This window comes from Girardinichthys multiradiatus, chromosome 15 (assembly GCF_021462225.1).
Source record: "Girardinichthys multiradiatus isolate DD_20200921_A chromosome 15, DD_fGirMul_XY1, whole genome shotgun sequence".
NCBI lineage: Eukaryota > Metazoa > Chordata > Actinopteri > Cyprinodontiformes > Goodeidae > Girardinichthys > Girardinichthys multiradiatus.
The window spans coordinates 31,767,443-31,788,479 of NC_061808.1; the positions used below are offsets into that span (position 1 = coordinate 31,767,443).

At 41.4% G+C, this 21,037-nt stretch overlaps 1 protein-coding gene across 5 annotated transcripts; it reads left to right on the forward strand.

Moving 5' to 3' along the window:
- Positions 1-281: 281 nt before the first annotated feature.
- znf395b (zinc finger protein 395b) lies at positions 282-19,551 on the forward strand. 5 transcript variants are annotated; one of them, XR_007041852.1, is made up of 12 exons: positions 282-516; positions 7,723-7,917; positions 8,460-8,614; positions 8,697-8,809; positions 12,333-12,532; positions 12,636-12,736; positions 14,487-14,781; positions 15,109-15,176; positions 16,356-16,391; positions 16,859-16,954; positions 17,115-17,221; positions 18,716-18,757. XR_007041852.1 is itself a non-coding variant. In XM_047388579.1 (10 exons), the coding sequence occupies exons 2-10, from the start codon at positions 7,786-7,788 to the stop codon at positions 18,825-18,827; spliced, it is 1,308 nt and encodes a 435-aa protein (XP_047244535.1). In that variant the 5' UTR covers positions 302-516; positions 7,723-7,785; the 3' UTR covers positions 18,828-19,551. The 5 variants fall into 5 exon arrangements, 3 of the variants coding, with proteins under 3 accessions (XP_047244535.1, XP_047244534.1, XP_047244533.1); XR_007041853.1 differs by lacking the exon at positions 16,356-16,391 and having other exon boundaries at positions 284-516; XM_047388579.1 differs by lacking the exons at positions 15,109-15,176; positions 16,356-16,391 and having other exon boundaries at positions 302-516; positions 14,490-14,781; positions 18,716-19,551.
- The last annotated feature ends 1,486 nt before the right edge of the window (positions 19,552-21,037 follow it).

The following is a 21,037-nucleotide window of genomic DNA, read 5'->3' on the forward strand; positions in this document are numbered from 1 at the left end:
CCAGAGAATATTTGTGCAAGCATTGCATCTTTTTGCAAGCAATAGCATCTTTATCAAATCCAGGTTTGCAAAAATGTGCCATTGCAATGCAAAAGAGAATATATTTTAGTTGTTTATCTTTTTGGACGGGAGCCATGTTAGATGTTTATCAGGCTGGAACACATGAGCAGAACCAACAAGGTGTTTTGCTTGTGCTGCAGACAAACAGTCAGACAGACAGAGGAAACAGGCAGACAGTGGATGCTGCTGCTGCTGCTCTGGTAACCCCTCACCTAGATCATCCTTTTGTGCACAGCACACCGCGGGCTGATATCTCTGCGCTCTGCCCAGCTGTCACCTCCGGCATTGGTCCACCAAGCAGACACACGTAGGCACGCATCCGACCAACCCCCTTTTTTTCTCCGTCAGATTGTAGAGCCGGCAAGCGGGCGGCGGGACAGCCAAAGCAGGCAGCAAACAGCGACAAACCGCTGTTGCAGCAGCAGGGACCGGACAGTCAGGATCAAGGTCTTACAAGTAAGTACGGAGAAAATAAATTTTGTTAATGAGGTAGTCCATGTTGCGCGGGTTTCTTGTTGCAGAAAATCAGTTTTCTTTTCTAGCACGGGGGGAGGGAGCGTTTCTCCTGAGCTCAGTCTGCGTTGCCGGGTGGTGATCAGTGAGCTTGTTGGGGGGGATGTCAAACCAACACTTTTTCAGTTATTTTTCTATAACACATTATAAACCACACTAAACTGTCCTGATCATGCTTTTCATGCATTTAGAAAAAATACACATTACTCCATGTCAACATCTATATTCGTTTATATGTCCTCTTGCCCGCAAAAATGTCTGCAACCTCTGAATATGCACCAGAAATATTATCCATACTGCAATATCCTACACTGTATTTGTACAGATCGGGGCAAGTATCGCGCTTTAATTCAGTTTTACTGATAATGTTTACGCGTACAACAGATCCCCTGCACATTCTGCGTTGCGCTGTGTTCGTTATTTGCGGTTTCACATTTTGCAGTATGTTTTCACGTGACTTTGCGGGGAAAAAACACAGAATAGTCAAAGCCGTGTTTCCCAGTCCAGCTCAGTCCCTCCCGGCGAAACTCGTGTCCGAACACGTTGCTGTAGCGGGGGTGTGTACCTGCGAAACCAGTGCCCAGCCAATCAGCGGCCGCGTCCCGCCCACACTGTGCCGCTTGTTTACTACCAACACCGGGCGCTGATTGGCGGAGAGGTGGGGGGTAGAAAATAGGGCTTTGTGTTGCGTTTTGGTGCGTGGAAAAGAACAGTTGTGCTTTTCTTCTTCCATGCACTACTGGGGGTAGATTAAAATGGAGTAAACGACTTCCACATGCTGAGTGAAGGTTTGATAAGTGTAGTTGACGGGATATAGCTAAAATAATCAACCTTTTCACTTTAATAAGTAGTTTTTCTTGCATGTGCTTTAATATGAGTTTTGATCAGCAAATCCTTTTACGTGATGTAATTTATTTATATGTTTATATTTAACAATTTTATTTTGTTAGTTTGTTTTTTGTACTTCTTGTCGCTGTCTTTTAGAAATGTACCGATCAGATTTTTCCTGAGCAATACCTATATCCAGGTTTCTTTGAGGCCTTATCCAGTCCAAGCTTGACAGAATCCTCCACAAGGCAAAAACTGGCAAAAAGTTTTCTGAAATATGAGTTTGTCTCCTGCTTTGTAAAAGTGTTTCAGATTTTGTAATGTTGGTTTGACTCTCCCAGCCACCATATTTTTGGGTACTTTCTACACCTGTTTTGGTGTGTCAATACATTCCAGGGGGTATTTTGAGTTGACAACCGATCATGTAAAGTACCGTTTCTATACACGTGTTTACCCAGATCAACAGTGTCAACCAGTAGGAAGTCTTTTTTTTCTCTTATTATGAGTCATAATAAAATGGGCCTATTAATGAAATACACATTTTCAAACAAATAATAGTAGATTAAATTATACATTAGATTTGACTATTTTATGATTATTTGTCTCATATTAGTCATAAAAATTCAAGGATTCAAGGATTTATTGTCATGCCAGCTCACATTTACATGTTAAAGTATGAAATTCAGACTCAAGTATTAGGCTTCTTAACCAGGACCTGAGTTAAGACTTTATTAATCCCAAAGGGAAATTTAACAACATACAAAGCTAAAGAAATATTCACAGTTAAATAGTGAAGCTGAAATTAACTGTGCAAAGTACTCATGTAAAGCATGAGGTAGTCCTTAATATTGCACCAATAAGTGAGGGAAATATTGCACCTTTGGTGGGTGAAGTGTTTAGTGCAGGTGAGTGAGTTGTGAAAGGGGCTATAGTGTGTGGCTTAAGTTCAGCAGTCTGACAGCTTCAAGGAAGAAGCTGTTTTTGAGCCTTGTGGTCTTGCTTTGAATGCTCCTCAGCACAGTGGTAGAAGTTCCACAGCACTGAGCTCCCAAGTCCAGTATTCCTCAGTTTCCTGAGGAAGTAGAAACGCTGGTGAGGCTTCCTGACCAGCATTAAGTGTTGGCAGGTGAGGTCATTGGATATGTGCACACCCAGGTACCTGAATCTGAGGACCACTTCCACAGCTGCACCCCTGATGTGCAGGGGAGGGAGAGGGCGCTTTGCCCTTCTGAAATCCACCACCATCTCCTTAGTCTTCTTCACATTAATGCACAGGTTGCGAACTCCACTATATGACAGCTGGGATGTCTCACCAAGCAGTCATATGTCAGCAGAGTAAACAGGAGGGGGCTCAACACGCAGCCCTGAGGCGAACCAGTACTGAGCGGGCCACTACGCTGAATTATGCTTGGTCAGGAAGTCCAGGACTAAGTCCAGGACCAAGTTCCGCAGTGTGGGACTCAGTCAAAGAGAAGAGAGCCTCTGCACTAGGGTCTGTGGTATCATGGTATTGAAGGCTGAGGAGAAATCCAGGAAGAGTAGACTGACAAAGGATTTACTGTTCTCCAGATGGGTGAGGGGCTGTGTGGACCACCGATGAGATAGCGTCATCACTGGACAGGTGACAGTGAGGTGTTAAAGATGTCCACTAACACCTCAGACAGCTGATGTGCATATTCCCTCAGTACCCGCCCTGGGATGTTGTCGGGGCCTGCAGCCTTGCAGGGGTTAAATCCCTGGAGAATCTTTCTCACATCTGCTGTGGTCACACTGAGGAGCATGTCACCAGGTAGTGGTGTAAATCTGATCCTTGGGGGGTGTCAGGGTCCTCAAAGCGGCCATAGAACCTGTTGAGTGCATCTGGCAAGGAGGAGTCCCTTGGGCATTGTGCATCCTTGGTGTTGAAGTCTTTGATGCACTTGATGCCCCTCCACATGTACTGGGGGTCGTTGGTGGTGAAGTGACCATGAATTCTGGGCGTATGTGGCTTAGGCCCTTGCAATGTCTGCAGTCAGTCCCTTCCTCACCTCTCTGAGTGCTGATGCTTCCCCTGTCCTAAACGCAGCATCTCTGGCTTTCAGCAGAGCCTTCACCTCTGCATTCAGCCAGGGTTTTTGATTTGGATAGCAGGTTACTGTCCTGGTGGTGGTGACATCAACTGCACACTTGGCCTGTCGTAATCATCAGCACACTTAGCCAGTCATAATCATCAGCACAGTTGTCGTAAAGTACAATGTAGAATAGTTTAAGTACATGGGTACAAAATGGAAGTAGCTAAGGACGATATTGCAATATGTACCGAATTAGAAATCTTGCAAATTGACCGTTTAAGGTAAAAGAAAATTAAAAATGTTTCTTCTGTTTTATGATTTTCATTTATTTTTTTACTTTGCCTCAATGGTTGGCAATGCCTAAATTTATCCCAATGTAAAGAAACCCAATATTATTTTGTGTTCCTTTTACCTTTAACCGTGTTCCACCAATGCATGCAAATACATGGATGAATGTAAAAACACATTAACAAGGGAACTTTTTTAGTTATCTCTCAGTGGCAGAATCTTGTCATGGTGGCAACCTTTAAAATCCTCAATAATGCAAAATTCTACACTTCCTACCTTAAATATCTGCCCGATACTTGCAGAGCAAATATTCAATAAACAGTCGTCATCTGCTATTCTCTGCCTGCTAGGCTGCAGGGCTAATGCTAGCTTGGTGCCATCTTAGAAAGTGGAAATTCAGCATTAGTTGTGTGATTTTTATTCTAGTTCTTTTCCATAACACACGTAACAAACATTTTGTTAGTCTTCTATGAAAGAATACGATTTTGTACACTGCTGCTTTCAGTCGAGTTAAGCTGCTACATCCGTTAGCCACCTAAGGGGACGGCAGTCCCTCACTTTCCAAGTTAATTCTTTCCAGCCGATTTTTCCTACTTGGATGCAGAGTAAAAACACACTTGTTCTTAAAAGGTACAGCTGTTTAATCTCTACCAGTTTGACTCTTCAAGAACTGCTTGATGTGGTATTTGACAACCTAAAAGTACTTGGACACTTGAAAAAAACTCCTTCTTTGCAGCAGGGCCATTGAGTTAAGCTTTTTAGCTGTAGTGTTTTTTTCTGGGTTATCTCTACTTGAGCTGAATGCAGTGTTTCCCTTTTCACCTTTTCAGGCGACAAGCCAAAGTTCATACAGCCTAACATCAGATTACGTCTGCGGAGTTCATGCTTTGCAAGGAATGAGAGAAGCAAACAACAGTAAAATCTGGTTTAAATATGAACTAAATCCAATTTTTCACATGTATTCCCTCACTTCAGACCTCCGATGGTGCAGTTGCTCTTCACTATCAGGCTCACAGATGCAGGATGAGTGTTTGAAAGCAATAACCAGTCTAGGAAGATGATGTTTTTGCAACGATTCATTTATATACAGGGGTTGGACAATGAAACTGAAACACCTGGTTTTAGACCACAATAATTTATTAGTATGGTGTAGGGCCTCCTTTTGCGGCCAATACAGCATAAATTCGTCTTGGGAATGACATATACAAGTCCTGCACAGTGGTCAGAGGGATTTTAAGCCATTCTTCTTGCAGGATAGTGGCCAGGTCACTACGTGATACTGGTGGAGGAAAACGTTTCCTGACTCGCTCCTCCAAAACACCCCAAAGTGGCTCAATAATATTTAGATCTGGTGACTGTGCAGGCCATGGGAGATGTTCAACTTCACTTTCATGTTCATCAAACCAATCTTTCACCAGTCTTGCTGTGTGTATTGGTGCATTGTCATCCTGATACACGGCACCGCCTTCAGGATACAATGTTTGAACCATTGGATGCACATGGTCCTCAAGAAGGGTTCGGTAGTCCTTGGCAGTGACGCGCCCATCTAGCACAGGTATTGGACCAATGGAATGCCATGATATGGCAGCCCAAACCATCACTGATCCACCCCCATGCTTCACTCTGGGCATGCAACAGTCTGGGTGGTACGCTTCTTTGGGGCTTCTCCACACCGTAACTCTCCCTGATGTAGTGAAAACAGTAAAGGTGGACTCATCAGAGAACAATACATGTTTCACATTGTCCACAGCCCAAGATTTACGCTCCTTGCACCATTGAAACCAACGTTTGGCATTGGCATGAGTGACCAAAGGTTTGGCTATAGCAGCCCGGCCGTGTATATTGACCCTGTGGAGCTCCCGACGGACAGTTCTGGTGGAAACAGGAGAGTTGAGGTGCACATTTAATTCTGCCGTGATTTGGGCAGCCGTGGTTTTATGTTTTTTGGATACAATCCGGGTTAGCACCCGAACATCCCTTTCAGACAGCTTCCTCTTGCGTCCACAGTTAATCCTGTTGGATGTGGTTCATCCTTCTTGGTGGTATGTTGACATTACCCTGGATACCGTGGCTCTTGATACATCACAAAGACTTGCTGTCTTGGTCACAGATGCGCCAGCAAGACGTGCACCAACAATTTGTCCTCTTTTGAACTTTGGTATGTCACCCATAATGTTGTGTGCATTACAATATTTTGAGCAAAACTGCTCTTACCCTGCTAAGTGAACCTTCACACTCTGCTCTTACTGGTGCAATGTGCAATCAATGAAGACTGGCTACCAGGCTGGTCCAATTTAGCCATGAAACCTCCCACACTAAAATGACAGGTGTTTCAGTTTCATTGTCCAACCCCTGTATATTATTTTGTCTCCAACAAAATCAACCATTAACCTTCATTTTTTTACCACTCATATTGTGAAAGATGTGGAGATAATGCAAAAAGAAATCTACCCTAATGAAAAGTAATGTGCAGTATACAGAGTTTACATTGGGCACTTTTTAAAAGTATTTAAGTATTTAAACTTGAACTTTTTCAAAATCGGTCACATTACAACTATACACTAAAGTGGCAAGAAATAAAACTATACCCGATTTTCAAATACAAAATCAGAAAAGTGTGGTACATATTTTTATACAGCCCACTATTCTGATACCCTGAAATTAAACTCATTGCAAGCACCTGCCTTCATATTTTGCCTAATAAGCAAATACAGTCAACCTCTGTGTAATGTAATCTCTGTATAAATGCATCTGTGAAGGCCTCAGGGCTTAGTGAACACTCATGAAGACCAAGGGTCACAGCAGACAGAGTTCAGAGAGAAAGTTATTTAGAAGTCTAAAGCAGGATTTGGTTATAAAACAAATTCCCAAACTTTAAACTTCACCTGAAAATAGAGAGTGTATGACAAAATGCAAACTAGGACTGCATGATATTTGAATAATTGGAAATGGTGATATTATTGTTTTCTGAAATGATGATATCAATTGCTACTAACCTACATTTTCCTGACTCTGACCATCTGAAGTCATGACCCCATTATTCTTGAGCTTCCGCATCTTGATTAGTAAGATTTATTTCCGGAATAGACCTGTAATATCATTGTTCCGCAACAAACACTAACCAGATCACTTTGTCCTTTCATTTCATACGAGTCAATCTGCCGAGATTATGGGCGATGTGTGCTTTCAGAGCTTGCAGCCCACAACTTGCAGCATCTCTCTGAGCAATATGTGCAAGACGTATTGGGGATTTCCACACTGTAACTGGCCGAGTTATGTGTTCAGTGCTTTCAATACCAGAGAACTGTGGTGCACCATCCTCAACTTGTTATTGTCTGCATCAGATTCCCTGGGTCAACACACTGTATTTCTCAGAAAAGACGGACTCTGGAAGATCATTCAGTGGTTCTGCTATGTGCGCACACTGAAATCTTTTAGCTTATCATCATTTCACTATGTCACACTCGCTCCGCAATCCAATATTATCACTTATAGTCATTCCTTGGTGGGTACAGGTTTCTGACCGTCTGAGGTGGATCAGAGGTGTAATATTGGTGGATTGGTGGAGATGCCTTCCATCAGAACAACAACCCCAAAGAAAAACCCAGAGCTGCTGTGGAATGATTTAGATCAAAGTGAATTTATCTGTCGAAGTACAGACCTAAAAGATGTTGTTCACAGATGCTCTCCATCCAGTCTGACTGAACTAGAGCTATTTTGCAAAACAGCTCAAAATTCAATACAAATGCATGCCACACTTTTTAGATTTGTTTTGTAAAAATAGTTGAAGCCCATAAATGATTTTCCCTCACTTCAGTTGTGTTTCACCTTGTTTTGTTCCATCTTAAAATCCTAATATAATACATTAAAGTTTGTAGAATGAGGCAATTAATGTGCCAATAAAGTGCTGGAAAAAATTACAATTCAAGCCTATGTGACTTAAAATGTAATTGAATGCCTCATTTGCCCAAATCTGTTGTAGGTGTCTTGTCTGCAGCCAGGTGTGACATTGTGCTGAGTCCCCCTTACTGTGTGCAGCAGCACCATGGCAGCTATGGGACCAGAGAACAGTGCTGGAACGGGACCAGGCAGGATGGCGGCCTACCGGGTGGGACAGCAGGACGGCGTGCCAGCAACGACGCACAGCAGAAGGGAGCTTGGTACCCACCAGACTCTGGTAAGCTGGAGTGATGAAACACTCCCCAGTTTTTATACAAAGTACTTCATTTAGAGTAAGGTTATTATTCTAAGCATATGTTCCCAGTTAGGAGGTAGTTTTTAAACTGATGTTTAATTTGCTGATTCAGACGTCAGACTGCCATGGCATTATCTGCTCATTTAGATTGTATAAGAAGGGAAAGACTGACAAAAGTTCAACCCCTTACAGAGGAAAATTCCCACAAATAGGATCTGTATTTTTCTCATGCGTTCAACGTAAAACACGTCCAGCTCTGAATCTGGCAGCCGCTTCATTCTCCTGCTGCTTTTTTCTGGCAGATTTTGCCATCTGCAGGCAGGACGCCACAGATGGACAGGAAATATTCTCTTAATCGTGTTATTCATGGCAGCAGCGAGGCTCAGTTGCAGAGTATCAAAGTCGGATTTAAATAGTTTTAAACACCACGTGTGTCCACTGAAACATCCTGATCCACTGAGAAGAGCGATGATCTTCAAGTGAAGCAGGGAGAAATTACATTGTCACCCTGTCCCTCCCTGAAGGTGCATACCCAGAGCTGCGTCAAGACTGAGAAGGTGTTTGACCATCATCACAGGACCAAGACGTCAGGCTGGGGCAACTTTGCTGCTCCGCTGCAGAACATGGGAGCCGCTGCGCAGCCGAACAACGTGCCAACCAGAGGAGAGGCTCCATACAGGTGAGGGAGAGACACCTCAGGTGGTACTGGTCATTGGCATTACAACAAAAGCCTAAAAATGTTTCTGCGTTTTGCTCTGCAGCTTCCGGAGCCCGGAGTCTGTGGATATGGATGAGATAATGGCAGCCATGGTTCTCACCAGTTTGTCCTGTAGCCCAGTGGTGCAGAGCCCTCCACAGACACATGCGGGTCCAGGTCTGACTTCCTTCTGTGGTTTTAAATATTGATTCTTTTGCAGCTCATGCTTTGTAGATTTGTCAGTGTCATTATTAGTTCAGAGTATTAGTGCTAGTGATGCACCAATATGAAAACTTGAGCCGATATCAATATCCGATATTAATATTGTTGTTATGGCCAATAACCCATATTTACCAGTATTATATATTCATATATCCTTACCCTATAGACATCTGTAAAAAGGACATTGCTTTTTATCTCTCCTTCAGTTGAACACCCCGCACCCTATGTACAGAGGCCTTAGTTCTCAATGCAGCCCGCCACGGGTTCGAGTCCCGGCCCATTGACCATTGCTGCATATCTTCCACCACCTTCTCTCCCCATTTCATGTCAGCTAACTTTCATAAAATAACAAAAATGACAGCCAATAGTGCTGTAAAAAAGTTTTAAAAAAACACCCCACAATCATGTGCTGCATCACTATCAAATGACCAAACAAATACCATATGGCCAGTCCCTTTCCTGCCCTTGAAAAACACAAATGGCAACAAGACGGAAATAAAAAAAAAAAGGCCGGTATTAATAACGGCCCAGTCTGACATATCGAACGGATACAGATATGTTAAAAAATTTTATTAACATCAGCCAATACCGATGTTAATGCTGATATATCGTGCATCCCTAATTAATGTACTCCTATTGGTACAGTTGTTAAATATGAAGAAATTAGCGTAAGCCGTTTAGCGTACGTGTTTTTGCAGTGCTTATCCCTACTCGGGCTTTTGGTATAAAAGGACTAAAACAGTTCAAAATACAGAGTAAAATCATAACACTTACTAGGACCCAACGATACAAATCAAATTAATTAGAAATTAAACCTTAACCATCACATTAAATGAAGTATGCTGGTGATTTTCATGATCGCAAACTTTGTTTCTTAGGAAACTGCTTCAGTGCTAATCAGATGCAGTGAAGTTGGCCCCGGGAACAGAGACAGCTGTTTGTCGCAGAAAAGTTTTACATAAAGGCACCTTACAATTTTCACTAGATACTCGTATTAATGAGCACCTGAGGACCCTGAACATGTACGCTCATACAACTGTTGGTGGTGGGATGAGTTAGGCTGAAAGTAGCTGAAACACTGCTAGTTTTGTTCAGAGGAAGTTTATAAAGCAGGCAATTAATTTTAATTAGTTAAGATCAAGTTTTCTCTGCCGGCCATTCGACCATAAAGGGTTGGAATATCAACAAGTCATATCAAAACACAGAGTAAAAATGCTAAGCGACTCAAGATGGGAAAATTTCCAAAAATATTTTGATTTGTTTGAACGTGACAGCGATCCAATCTAAAGGGCTTCCTGTCGGAGATCTTAGTTAGTTCATTATCATCCTCAGTGGCTTGAGTGTTGTTGGTGCAGCTTGTAACCCAGAGGTTAAATGATAATTTAAATGGGAAAAAACTCCAAAAACATGCATAAAATTATTTCCAGCACAAAAAAAGGCGTAAATAGTAGAAAGTCTTAACTCTGCTTATTAATTTGATATGTTTGTTAAATTTTAAATAACAATTTGCCATGACACAAAGATATTGTATTACTATTCCCCTGTTTGATAAGTTGTGCCCATTTATATTCAGATTTAAATCCTTACAGTCAAATAAAAAATCCATCCCATCAAGAAAAGTAAATAAACCCATTTTTTACATTCAATGTGAGAGATGACTTTTCAAACCAAACTACAATTAACTCAAAATGCGGGGACAGTTGTCCTTTCAAGCAACATAAAAAACTATCTCCAGTGTACATCTGGAAACCTGCACCAGGATACAAACAAAAAAGATGTAGGTCAAGAACTAAGCCTTGAGGTACACCTGAATTCATTTTTCCACACAGTCATGATTACAGACTAGTTTGCCTCTTGAAATTTGAAGCAGTTTACTGAGGTGGCTGACAAATGTAGAGAAGTTGAGTTGTTATCAATGTCATCATCACTGATTAGAAGTCCAAAAATGCTTTTACTGCCTTATAACTCGAAAGTTGCCACCGCTTAGGCGCCCCAAAACTTGTAAAACTTTGGAAATTATCGATATGAGATTGGGAGGTATGAGTGCTTTCCAATTAGTTTCCTTAACTCTGTGACCTCAAAATGCAGGGCAACCAACTGCCTTCAGGGGACATTTGATTTGTATAGTAGACCAAAAGTGAAGCTGTGTGCGACGAAATTTCTGTGACAAAATGTAAAAAAGCTCTTAGAGGTTTGACAACCTTTTCAAATCACCATTGACAGATGCAACCTCAGTATGCCCACTGGAATACCTTAAATTACACATTAAAGCTCGTTTTATGTTTTTGATGGTGTTACATAATATTATTATTAATATTTTAGCAAATAAATAAATAATATTTTATATGCTTGTTGGCAATGATGCCGAACTAAATACATCAGTATGCGTTTTAAATGAGAAATATGATGTTTTTTTTATTTAATGAAAATTAAATGCCATTTAATGTCATTTATTAATAGTATAATAATACCACGCTTATTAAAACTAAATTGCGATGTCCTGATCCAATCCCAAGCAATGTTTTTGGCGTCCATATCAAGGCTCTTTTAAATGATCTGTTTGTGAGTCCCTGACTGGTCAGGCCAGTGTCTGTTGTTGGTTGACTGTCTATGATTCTGCACTCTTGCAGCAGCAGTTTGCATGTTCCGATTTTTTTAATCATTGCCTACTTTCTTGTCCATGGCTTCCAAAATCATACCATACGCCATGCACATGTCGATCTAACAATTCTGGGGGTTCTTAACAATCTAAATGTTTTACTTCTTTTTAATGAGGTTCACTAGAAAGACTGCACTGGCTGCTGCAGCTTTCTGTATTATGTGACTAGCTCTGAAGCGCCGAGAGAAAACATGCTAACATAGTTCTTAAAATAAGACATTAGAGAGGTTTTTGTGTAATTAAATATACATGGACCAAATAATTACAGCACATTTGTGTGTTTGCATGAGCAGCACTTGTTCTCTTTGTAATGTGGAGCACCCGGCAGGGAAATTAAGTAGACTAAGACTCTAGATAAGACCCAAGCCTTTTGTTTTATCATTATATCATCCCTAAAGTTATTTTTTAATGTTTAATTTTACCTGTTCTACAACAACTGTGCCAAAAGCAAGGCCACTTATTTGAAGTACATTGCCTCTATTGCCTGAGTGAAAAAAAGATTAATCTCATTAAGTTAACAAGGAAAAGAGCAAAGAGGAATAAACATGCTGCAGTAATGTTGAACATGTGTTTACAACAGACCCAAATCACAACCAGTGCGGGACATCTTCTGTTCTCTGTAGGATGGGTAGAGGGAAAGCAGTAAGGCACACGCCCGACTGCAAAGGAGCTATTTTTATCTTCCTAAAATACCTCAGGAAGTTAGTTTTGATTTTGTGGAGGAGGCAGCATTATTTGCCACCTAGGAAATGATGTTGCTTCTGGCTCAGAGTGCTCTTCTGAAAACTAAACCAAGAAAAAAATCGTCTCCGACTACAGCTGGATCGTCCTCAGCTGTCGACATGGAGAGTGGCGGCGGCGAGCTCTCTGACAGTGGCAGCAGCGGCTACTGGAGCTGGGACCACGGCAGCGTGAGCCCGGCCCCCTCGCCGTCTGTCACCGAGGTGGACAGCAGCCCCGATGAAGGCCTCCACATGGAGCTGGAACAGGGCGAGGAGCTCACTGCCAAAAAGCCAAAGGTACATGTCTGATTGGAATCACCGAAACCATTTAGCCAGAGATGGATCCAGTCCGCTCTCTGCTGCCCTGTGGTTGACCTCTGATTTGTTCTTCCTCCTACAGAGCTCTCTGCGAAGTGTGTATAAGTGTCTGTGGCCCAGCTGTGGCAAAGTGCTAACCTCTTCTGTTGGAATAAAAAGACACATTCGTGTGATGCACCTGGGGTGAGCGGATATTTTCAGTGCTTTAACCACAAGAACATTCAGTTTCACTATCAGTTTACTTATAGCATGACTAAAAATAAAAGGTAAAACATAAAAGAAGAACAACCTGTGGAGTGAAAGTTTGTTTTTCTTTATGCTCCTGTGGCTGTGCCATTTCTTCTTTCTGTAAGCTCTTGCTTGCCTAATTTTTTTTAGCAGTTAATCTCTGCTGTTTTATTTTCTCAAATTGTGCATTTTAAATGTGTCACACATCTGGTGAACGGAATCAGACGATTTCCTTTGTGGTGATCAGCTGATCAGTATCTTTAAGTCTGAACTTTTCTCTGATTAGTAAATGCACCACATATAAGCAGTAATAGTGGTGCTTTTTGTTTTTTTTATTCATCCACTTCTGATTACATCTTGTCCTTGCTAGCGGTCTGTCGTTTTTTGCATTCTTCTCTTGTTTTTCTGTTTTTTCCGTCTTATCTTAGCTGTTTTCTCCGCCAAATTGTGCTTTCTGTGTCGTTGTTGCTCCTTTTTAGTCTCTTTTTGAATGTGTTGCATCTCATAGTGAGAGAAACCACTTGGTTCATTTTTAAGGAAAAATCTTTGTTAATGTTTATTTTTTTAGAAGCAGTTTACAGTGTTGTTAAGATGGGTAAAATTTCTAGTTATGCAGAAGACAGAGAAAATGTGTTTTGTTGTTATTTGTGTCTCTTAAAGAAACATCACAACCAGCTAAAATCCTTACTGCAAAAATTTACAGGTCAGACCTTTTCAAAATTGGTTAAATTAGCAACACAACCTCTCTAATTGGTGCGTCTCTATTCATAACACGTACATCGTCCCCTTTGGGCTACTTTGGAAGGGAAAACAACCATTTTAGCTCATTTAAAAGCAACCAGCAACAGTCCATTTATAGCAGTTTTGAACTTCTAAATATTCATTCTTCTAAATATTTAATCCCCCAACAGAAAACTGAAATCTCTATTACCAGATCTAATCGCCCACACGAAGAATTACTAAACATGGCATTTGGCTCAACTTTGTGTTTTCTTTAGTGTCAGTCAATTACACGTTTATGTTTGCATCGACGCAGAGTGTTTAGATTCTACCAATATTATGGCTCAATATGTGAAGGGAACTGTAAGATGTTGTGTAGTCCCAGCCACATCATACAGGTTTAATGTCAGTCAGTCATTTTTTACCGATTATTCCATAGTGGGTCGCGGGGAAGCTGGTGCCTCTCTTCAGCAGTCTATGGGCGAGAGGCGGGGTACACCCTGGATAGGTCACAGAAAGACCCCCGGCCAGGAATCGAACCCAGGACCTTCTTGCTGCAAGGCAACAGTGCTACCAACTGCGCCACCGTGCAGCCCCAGGTTTAATGTAGCATAGTAAAAATGAGGAAAATAATTTCACACAGCAGTGATTTGTTAGTTCTATCTGTCCACTGCTTCCATCCTTGGCTGATATACAGCAGCCTAATGTTAGAGGTTTGCGTGCAAACTGTTTGACCACTATTCAGTCTGAGCTGGTGAGAAAACCAGACAGTTTAGCTCTTAAAAACATTTTTCAGCTGCACAACAGCATTAAAAAAACAGGAGGGAATAAAAATTTCAGCTTGCTAAAGAGCTCTGACTTGGTGAGGAGAGAGTGTATATCTGGGCCACAGTGAGTGGTGTTTTGAGTAACGCTCCAAACACACAAGTTACTCCTTCTTCTCTGTGTGTCCACTGCCATGTCCCCATCACACATGCACATTCAGCAGTGCATCAGATGAGTCCCAGAGAGAGGAGGACTTCTACTACACCAAGATCTGCTGTGAGACCATCGAGGCCAGTTCTGCTCCCAGTCCAGCCCAGCAGTCTCCTAGCCAGCCCTCTTCTGCTCTTCTCAGCTGGGCCTCATGTGGTTCTCCTCCAGGATCGGAGCTCCAGATCCCCGTAACTCACAGGCCCAGGTCCAACTCCAGCTCTTTGCCAGGTCCAAGCAGGCCCTGTCCACTCAGCCAGTCGGCCCCCAGCAGCTTCTGGCAGATCCACACTGAGCATCTCTATCAGGTGGGTGCTGCAGTGTTGCCACAGTATGTGCAAGGAGGGAGATTTCCACTTCATATAGCCTTGCATGTCCAACCCCTTTTTAGCCTGGGGTCCTGAGCATACAGGAGGAGTATAGAGAACTAGTTTGTCCCTTTATAACAACCAAGTAATCAGTCATTTCTCCTGACTTTGTCAGTTTTGGGTTTGTTTGAAGCAAAGGAAGCTGTAACTGAGTACAGAGCAGAAAGCGTCTGTTTTTTTTTAAACTGCTGTCATACATTCACTTTATGTAGCTGGAATTTCTTCACTGAGTGAGTCTCACATTACATGCTTGCTGTGCTGTTTCAGAGGCCCTCCTTAGCAGACGAGCCCCCCAGCACCCGCCTCGCCAAGCAGACAACATCTCTAACGAGCCAGTGAGCTACAGTGTTGTTTATGCATCACGAAGCAGCACATTTCACTGGTGACCTGCATTTACCCTGAGCCGTGGAGCCTGTAAAAGGATGCTTTGTGACAGAGAGAGAGCGAGCCAGCAGCTTGCTCGCTCTCTCTGGGAGACTAGCCTCTCACCAGCCTGCAAAAGGCAGGAAAAACACAGTCGCTGACGCCAGGAAGCACAAACAGCCTGCTGTGTGTCGAATTCCATGTTTCCACAAAAAGAAATGACCAAACCTGGCCATTTTTTATTTTATTTATTTATTTTTAATATTACAAAAATCTAACCGTGCATATTTTGAATTTACTCCCAATTTCAGCTGTAGGTCTGTTGTTGCAGAACTTACTATAATGAGAGTTATCCTCACAGGGGTTCCTCATCCAGCCGTTTTCCCTGTTACTGCTTGGATTAACAAAGTTAATAGTTTATCATGCTTTGTTCTGAAGACCTATTTCAGTCCTGTCCGTCTCCCCTCTGTGTGATGAGATGTGAGGACGGCAGTAGCCTGTGCCCTGTTTGTTCAGAGAGCGGGTCGGAGAAATGGGGAAGAGGGAAATGGTGAAACAGCACAGGAAAAGATCATTAACAGCGTCACAATTTGGTTGTTTGTCACAAGAGCTGGTTGCGATAAAATGGCTGGCACGATTATTTTTGCAATGACCCGCCTGTTTATCTATAAGGTTCTCAGGTCTCTGGAAGCTGACAAATGTTTGCTTCTCTGAACATAAAATAATTTAAGCCCTCCATCATTGTGTGCTTGATGTAAAAACAATCATTAATTCAAACAGACCCACAGAAAATTATCTGTAGTTAATGATCTGTGGGCTGAGTGTTCCCGTTTCTGTTTGTGATATAAAGGCAACCACAGAAAACCCTTGGTTGGTTTTGAGAAGTTTGCATCCTTTTTACTGTCTAGTCCACAAATCCATCAGAGATACTAAAACTGTTTAGTCAGGAGATTTGTTACTTGATTTAACTGTATTTAGACGTTTGTCCATATTTATGACCACAAATATTCAAAACTAACCTGATTGATTTAATGCTTTTACATCTATGTGTGTGATAGCAGAGAGGGTAAAGGTGACAAAAGCCGTGCTTACGGCAGACAACACACGACGTTATTTGTTTTGTTGTTTCATCCATTGAAACATTCCCACAGCATGACGGTGCCACCGCTACTGCAGAGTAATATAAGGTGATGCTCATTACTGGCAGATCTTTCTATACACTTTTTGCCCGTTAAGTGTTGAGGTTATTTCTCTAGTAAAGAAAGCTGTAGAAATATCCCAAGGATGATGTAATAAGCAAGGAGTTAAATAACGTAATTTGACTGTTTTTTAATATAAATTCATGAAATTAATCAAAAAAATAAATTGAGTCCTTGGTTATTTGAAACGGGAAGTAAACTGATAAGAGGGGAGGGATCTGAGATTATAGTAGAAACATGAGAGGACCAACACCTAATGTGTGTGTGTAGCTGGCTAATTAAAGTGTCAAAAGGTTAAAGCTGATAATATCCCACAGGATCTTAACATTTGAACGCCTCTTTCATGTAGAACCTGAAATTAAACCTGCTGAGTTTCCAGCTGTAACAAGTCATCATCCAAGGTAAGGGTCTACAGGGGTGATTGAATTTTGTTTTCTTCTCTCTTCCTTCTCCAGGCCTGCAGCCCTATCCAGGTATCTGTGGTCCCCAGAAGCCCGTGCAGTCAGAGTTGGACCCCCTCTGCCTCGGTATCTGCCCACAGCAACACTCCGGTGGGTATTATGTCTGTGCATGTATGTGCTTGTACTCACAAAAAGGGCCTATTAAAGCTGAACGTAACTGGGGCCCTCGGTAGTCATGTATTTATGACACATCTGTCCAGGACATCATCAGTGTCTGCTGTTGTTCCTAATGTGTGCCTTTCCTCCCCAGACGCTGAAGCCTCGCTGTCGCTCAGTCAGTGTCGGAGAACAGTGGCTGCAGCAGAACAGGCTGCAGCCAATGAGCGCGTCTCCCTCACGCACCCACTGCTCCTTCAGGTATTAAAGCGACAACCAGACAGGCTGCAGTAGTTGGAATGTAATGCCTACATGTTAATGCTGGAGTTAATGTTGAGAGTTGAAGGTAAAAGCAGCAGATATTGCTGAATGAAAGGTTCTAAAGGTTCTAGCTGCTTTGCGGACCAGGAAACCAGGAGTAATAGAAGATCTCTCTGGTAGGATTTTCCTGAAATTCGCTCATTTGCATCCTTGAACTAAAGTTATCATTTGTAGAGAGGAAACAAAGGTTTAAATGATCTGATTCACAAAGGTATCAGGGAGGATAAGGATACAAAAAGCTGTAAAAACTGCCACAAACTGTATTGTGACAGTGAACACTCACCAGTAACTAGAGAACATATAAAACAACAGTGACTTTATAAAAGCTTTGCCCTACTCTGTAATAGATAAAAACACAAGATGGAAACCAGTAGGGGCTTCTGCCAAGAGGAAGACAGTAACACTGAAGCAGCTGCAGGAATTCCTGGTTAGATGCAATCATTTTTTCATCCAGGTCTGGCTAAAATCTCCTTATCCAAAAGAGCTGCTTACCTACATATAAATATGATGGTGGTGGTATCATAGTGTGGAGTTACTTTTCTTTAGATGGAACAAGACTTTTTGTCAAAGTGAATGAAATCATGAACAGTTTTATTTAGCAATCAGTTTTGAGCGAAACTTCTCTACGAATTTAATTACTATGAACTTTTTCGCTTTTTATGAACTTTACTATAAATTTCTCTCACCAATTTCAGGTTGTTTGTCTATGAAAGAAATACATGGGCTAACGTTAGCTGGGGATTTACATTTGAGGTGACCCACCGGTTCTTGTTAGCTGGCTTAATGTTGGTATAAGACGTATTAAGTTCATTCCAATTTTGATAGTGTAACGTGGAGTGATTTGTGGTCCAGAATGTGTTTTGTTTTAGCTTATTTTATCATTAAGTTCTACACCAAAGAATTTTCTTTCATTTATTATTTCATTGCGTACTTCATCCACATGTATCTCAACTTTAGTAATTGCTTCATACTTCTTACCACAACACAACACTGAGCTCATCATGCAGCAAAGGTCAACAGGTCAGGACTCGAACCCGTGACAGTAGCATCAAGGACTGTAGCCTCTGTACATGGGTCGTGCACCTTACCCCTTCGCCCCTCAACCCAACTGCAAATGGTTAATGACCTATTGATTATCCAAGCTCTTTTAATAAATATTTTTCCAAATTTTTTGATGCTGTACAAAATGACAGCCCACCTGTATCATACCTTAGATTCTTACAAATGTAGGTTCCAATGTCTTACTTATTAAAAGAAGGGAGTTGATGAATGCTGGGCTTCAAGCAACATCTGCTTTGACTCACAAACTTTCTTATGAAATTTTATCACCTTGCGATGTCTGTTTCTAGCTGTTTCTTGGTTCACATAAGATGGAATCAATGTAGTATTTGATGCATCTCTCTATAATAGTGATTCATTTGTGTCTGGCTGTAGGAAGGGCCGCGGAGAGGCCAAGAAGTGCCGCAAGGTGTACGGGGTGGAGCGCAAGGACCAGTGGTGCACCGCCTGCCGCTGGAAAAAGGCCTGCCAGCGCTTCCCCGACTAGTCTCAGCTGTGTGACGGATGGACGGATGAGTGTAAACAGAGACTTATAAAAAAGAAAACAAGAACATAAATCAGGGCATGAGAGCCATCAAGAAAAATTAAATACCTTGTGTTTTCCTTCTTTTTTTCTTTCCTAAAAGAAATGCAGATGGACTTTTGTGTATCTTTGTATCTTGATCCTTAACGCTGAAGTTTGAGATGGTGCTGTTGACTGACTTTGACCATGTGATGTGCTAAGCCCTCTCTTCCTTTTTATATCCAAAGGTCATATTACTGCCCCTGTAGCTCCACTGTATCCTTACACTGCTACCTGGCTGTTTCCTTTCTTCCAGTCTTCTCTTCCAGTGATTACACAGTGGTTATGATGTACATTATATTGTGTGCTCTGAGTTCTGTACGAACATTTTATACCTTTTTGTTTTTTATTTTTTTATCATCTCGTTTAGCCTGTGTAATGGGCTGACCGATGTTGTTTTTTAAATGTTTTTTGGCACTTTGTTGGAATATTAACTCACAAGAATAAGCTACATTTGGTTTGACTCAACCAAGTTCCTTCAATGAAGTTGATTTCCTTCCTGCCCACGCGTCGGCACACAACCAGTGTTAATGGTTTTATCCGTGAAGGTATGTTTGGAGTCATGGCAGTGGGAATAGCATTGGGGGAATAAGTTTGTACTAGAGGAAATATATTGTCCAACACAATAAAAAGCACTGAGAATTTCTGATATCATTTTGTTTCCTTCTGTAAACATTGCAGCAGTAAGTATTATATTGATTTTTTTCTATATTGGTTATAAAGTCAAACGTGGTCTGAAATGATCACTGTTCTCTAAACCAATCTACAGTTTATGCGTTCTAAAAACCCACAGATGCAGGTAAACACTTAGACATTGTGCAAACACCCACACACAACCATTAGCATGAATCATTGGATCTTTTAATCAAACACTGGTAAACACTTCAACACAATTAAGATGCAAAATGATAGATTTGCCTTGCTCATAATGGCAAAACAAACACCAGTTTTTTTATTTGATTAAGCAGAAACAAATTGTTTTCTGCGTCGTAGTAACAGTACCCACAACAGACATGCCGTGTTCATCCTACCCCTCTGCTCAGGTGGTGCATTAAGGGATGTTTTAGGATTTTTGTGAAAATGTTAAGCAGCACATAATTCTCCAGGTGACTTAATTGCGCTGAAATCCAGATTAGTTGTTTCTGGAAGCTAAAGCTAAAGGCTAGTTCTCGAGGGGTTCTAGTGGATTTCTACCGTCTTAAAATCCAAGCTAAAACCATGTGAAACCTTAAGCTGTCTTCAAGTTTCCTTGGGTGGTTATTAAAACAGATGCAGTGACACCAATGATCTTCCTGTATGAACTGTTACTCTGATCAGAAACACTTCACAAGTTCTGTTTGCTGCACGTTTCACACAGGATTATCATTGGTGGCACACTACCGCCTACCTCCATTTCCAGTGTAAATAATGCAAAAAAAAAAAACAAAACAATTTACATAAACAGCTATGCCACTTTGAAAATCAGTTATTTTAACACTGTAGACAAATGTTTGCGTCTTCATATCTAGTTTAGTTGTTTCCGGGAGCTGAAACTAATAGCTATTCTGAGAGGGGCCAAGTCTGAAGCGGACCTCTACCGTCTTAAAACAACTCAAACCGTAACATTGTAACAGTGGTTTATGTGAATGATACTTTTTAAACATTTAAACCATCATTGTGTGCATTTGGGGGTTATTTATACTGAAGTCAACTATTATTTACATAACTTGTGAATAACTTTATGATACAAAAGGAAAGAAAAGTAAAAATCTAAAATATTGTGAACACTGCTCTATTGATTTTGTTTTGTCTGCTTTAATTTTCTGTTAGGTACAGTAGTTACTGTGCCAGAAACCGTTTAAATGTTCTTTTGACAGTATGTTTCACGCTGGGGAATCACTGGTGGTGCATCACCTCCTACCTCCAGCTTTCATGTAAATTCAATTCAATTCAAAAATACTTTATTAAACCCAAAGGGAAATTAAATGTTGTTGAAGTTTTCTTCAAAGAGCCGTTGTAGATGCTGATGGCTGTGGGCAGGAAGGATCTCCTGTAGAGCTCCGTCTTACAGCAGATCTGAAGAAGCCTCTGACTGAAGACACTCTGTTGTTGTAGGACAGTCTCATGAAGAGGATGCTCAGAGTTCTCCATAATGT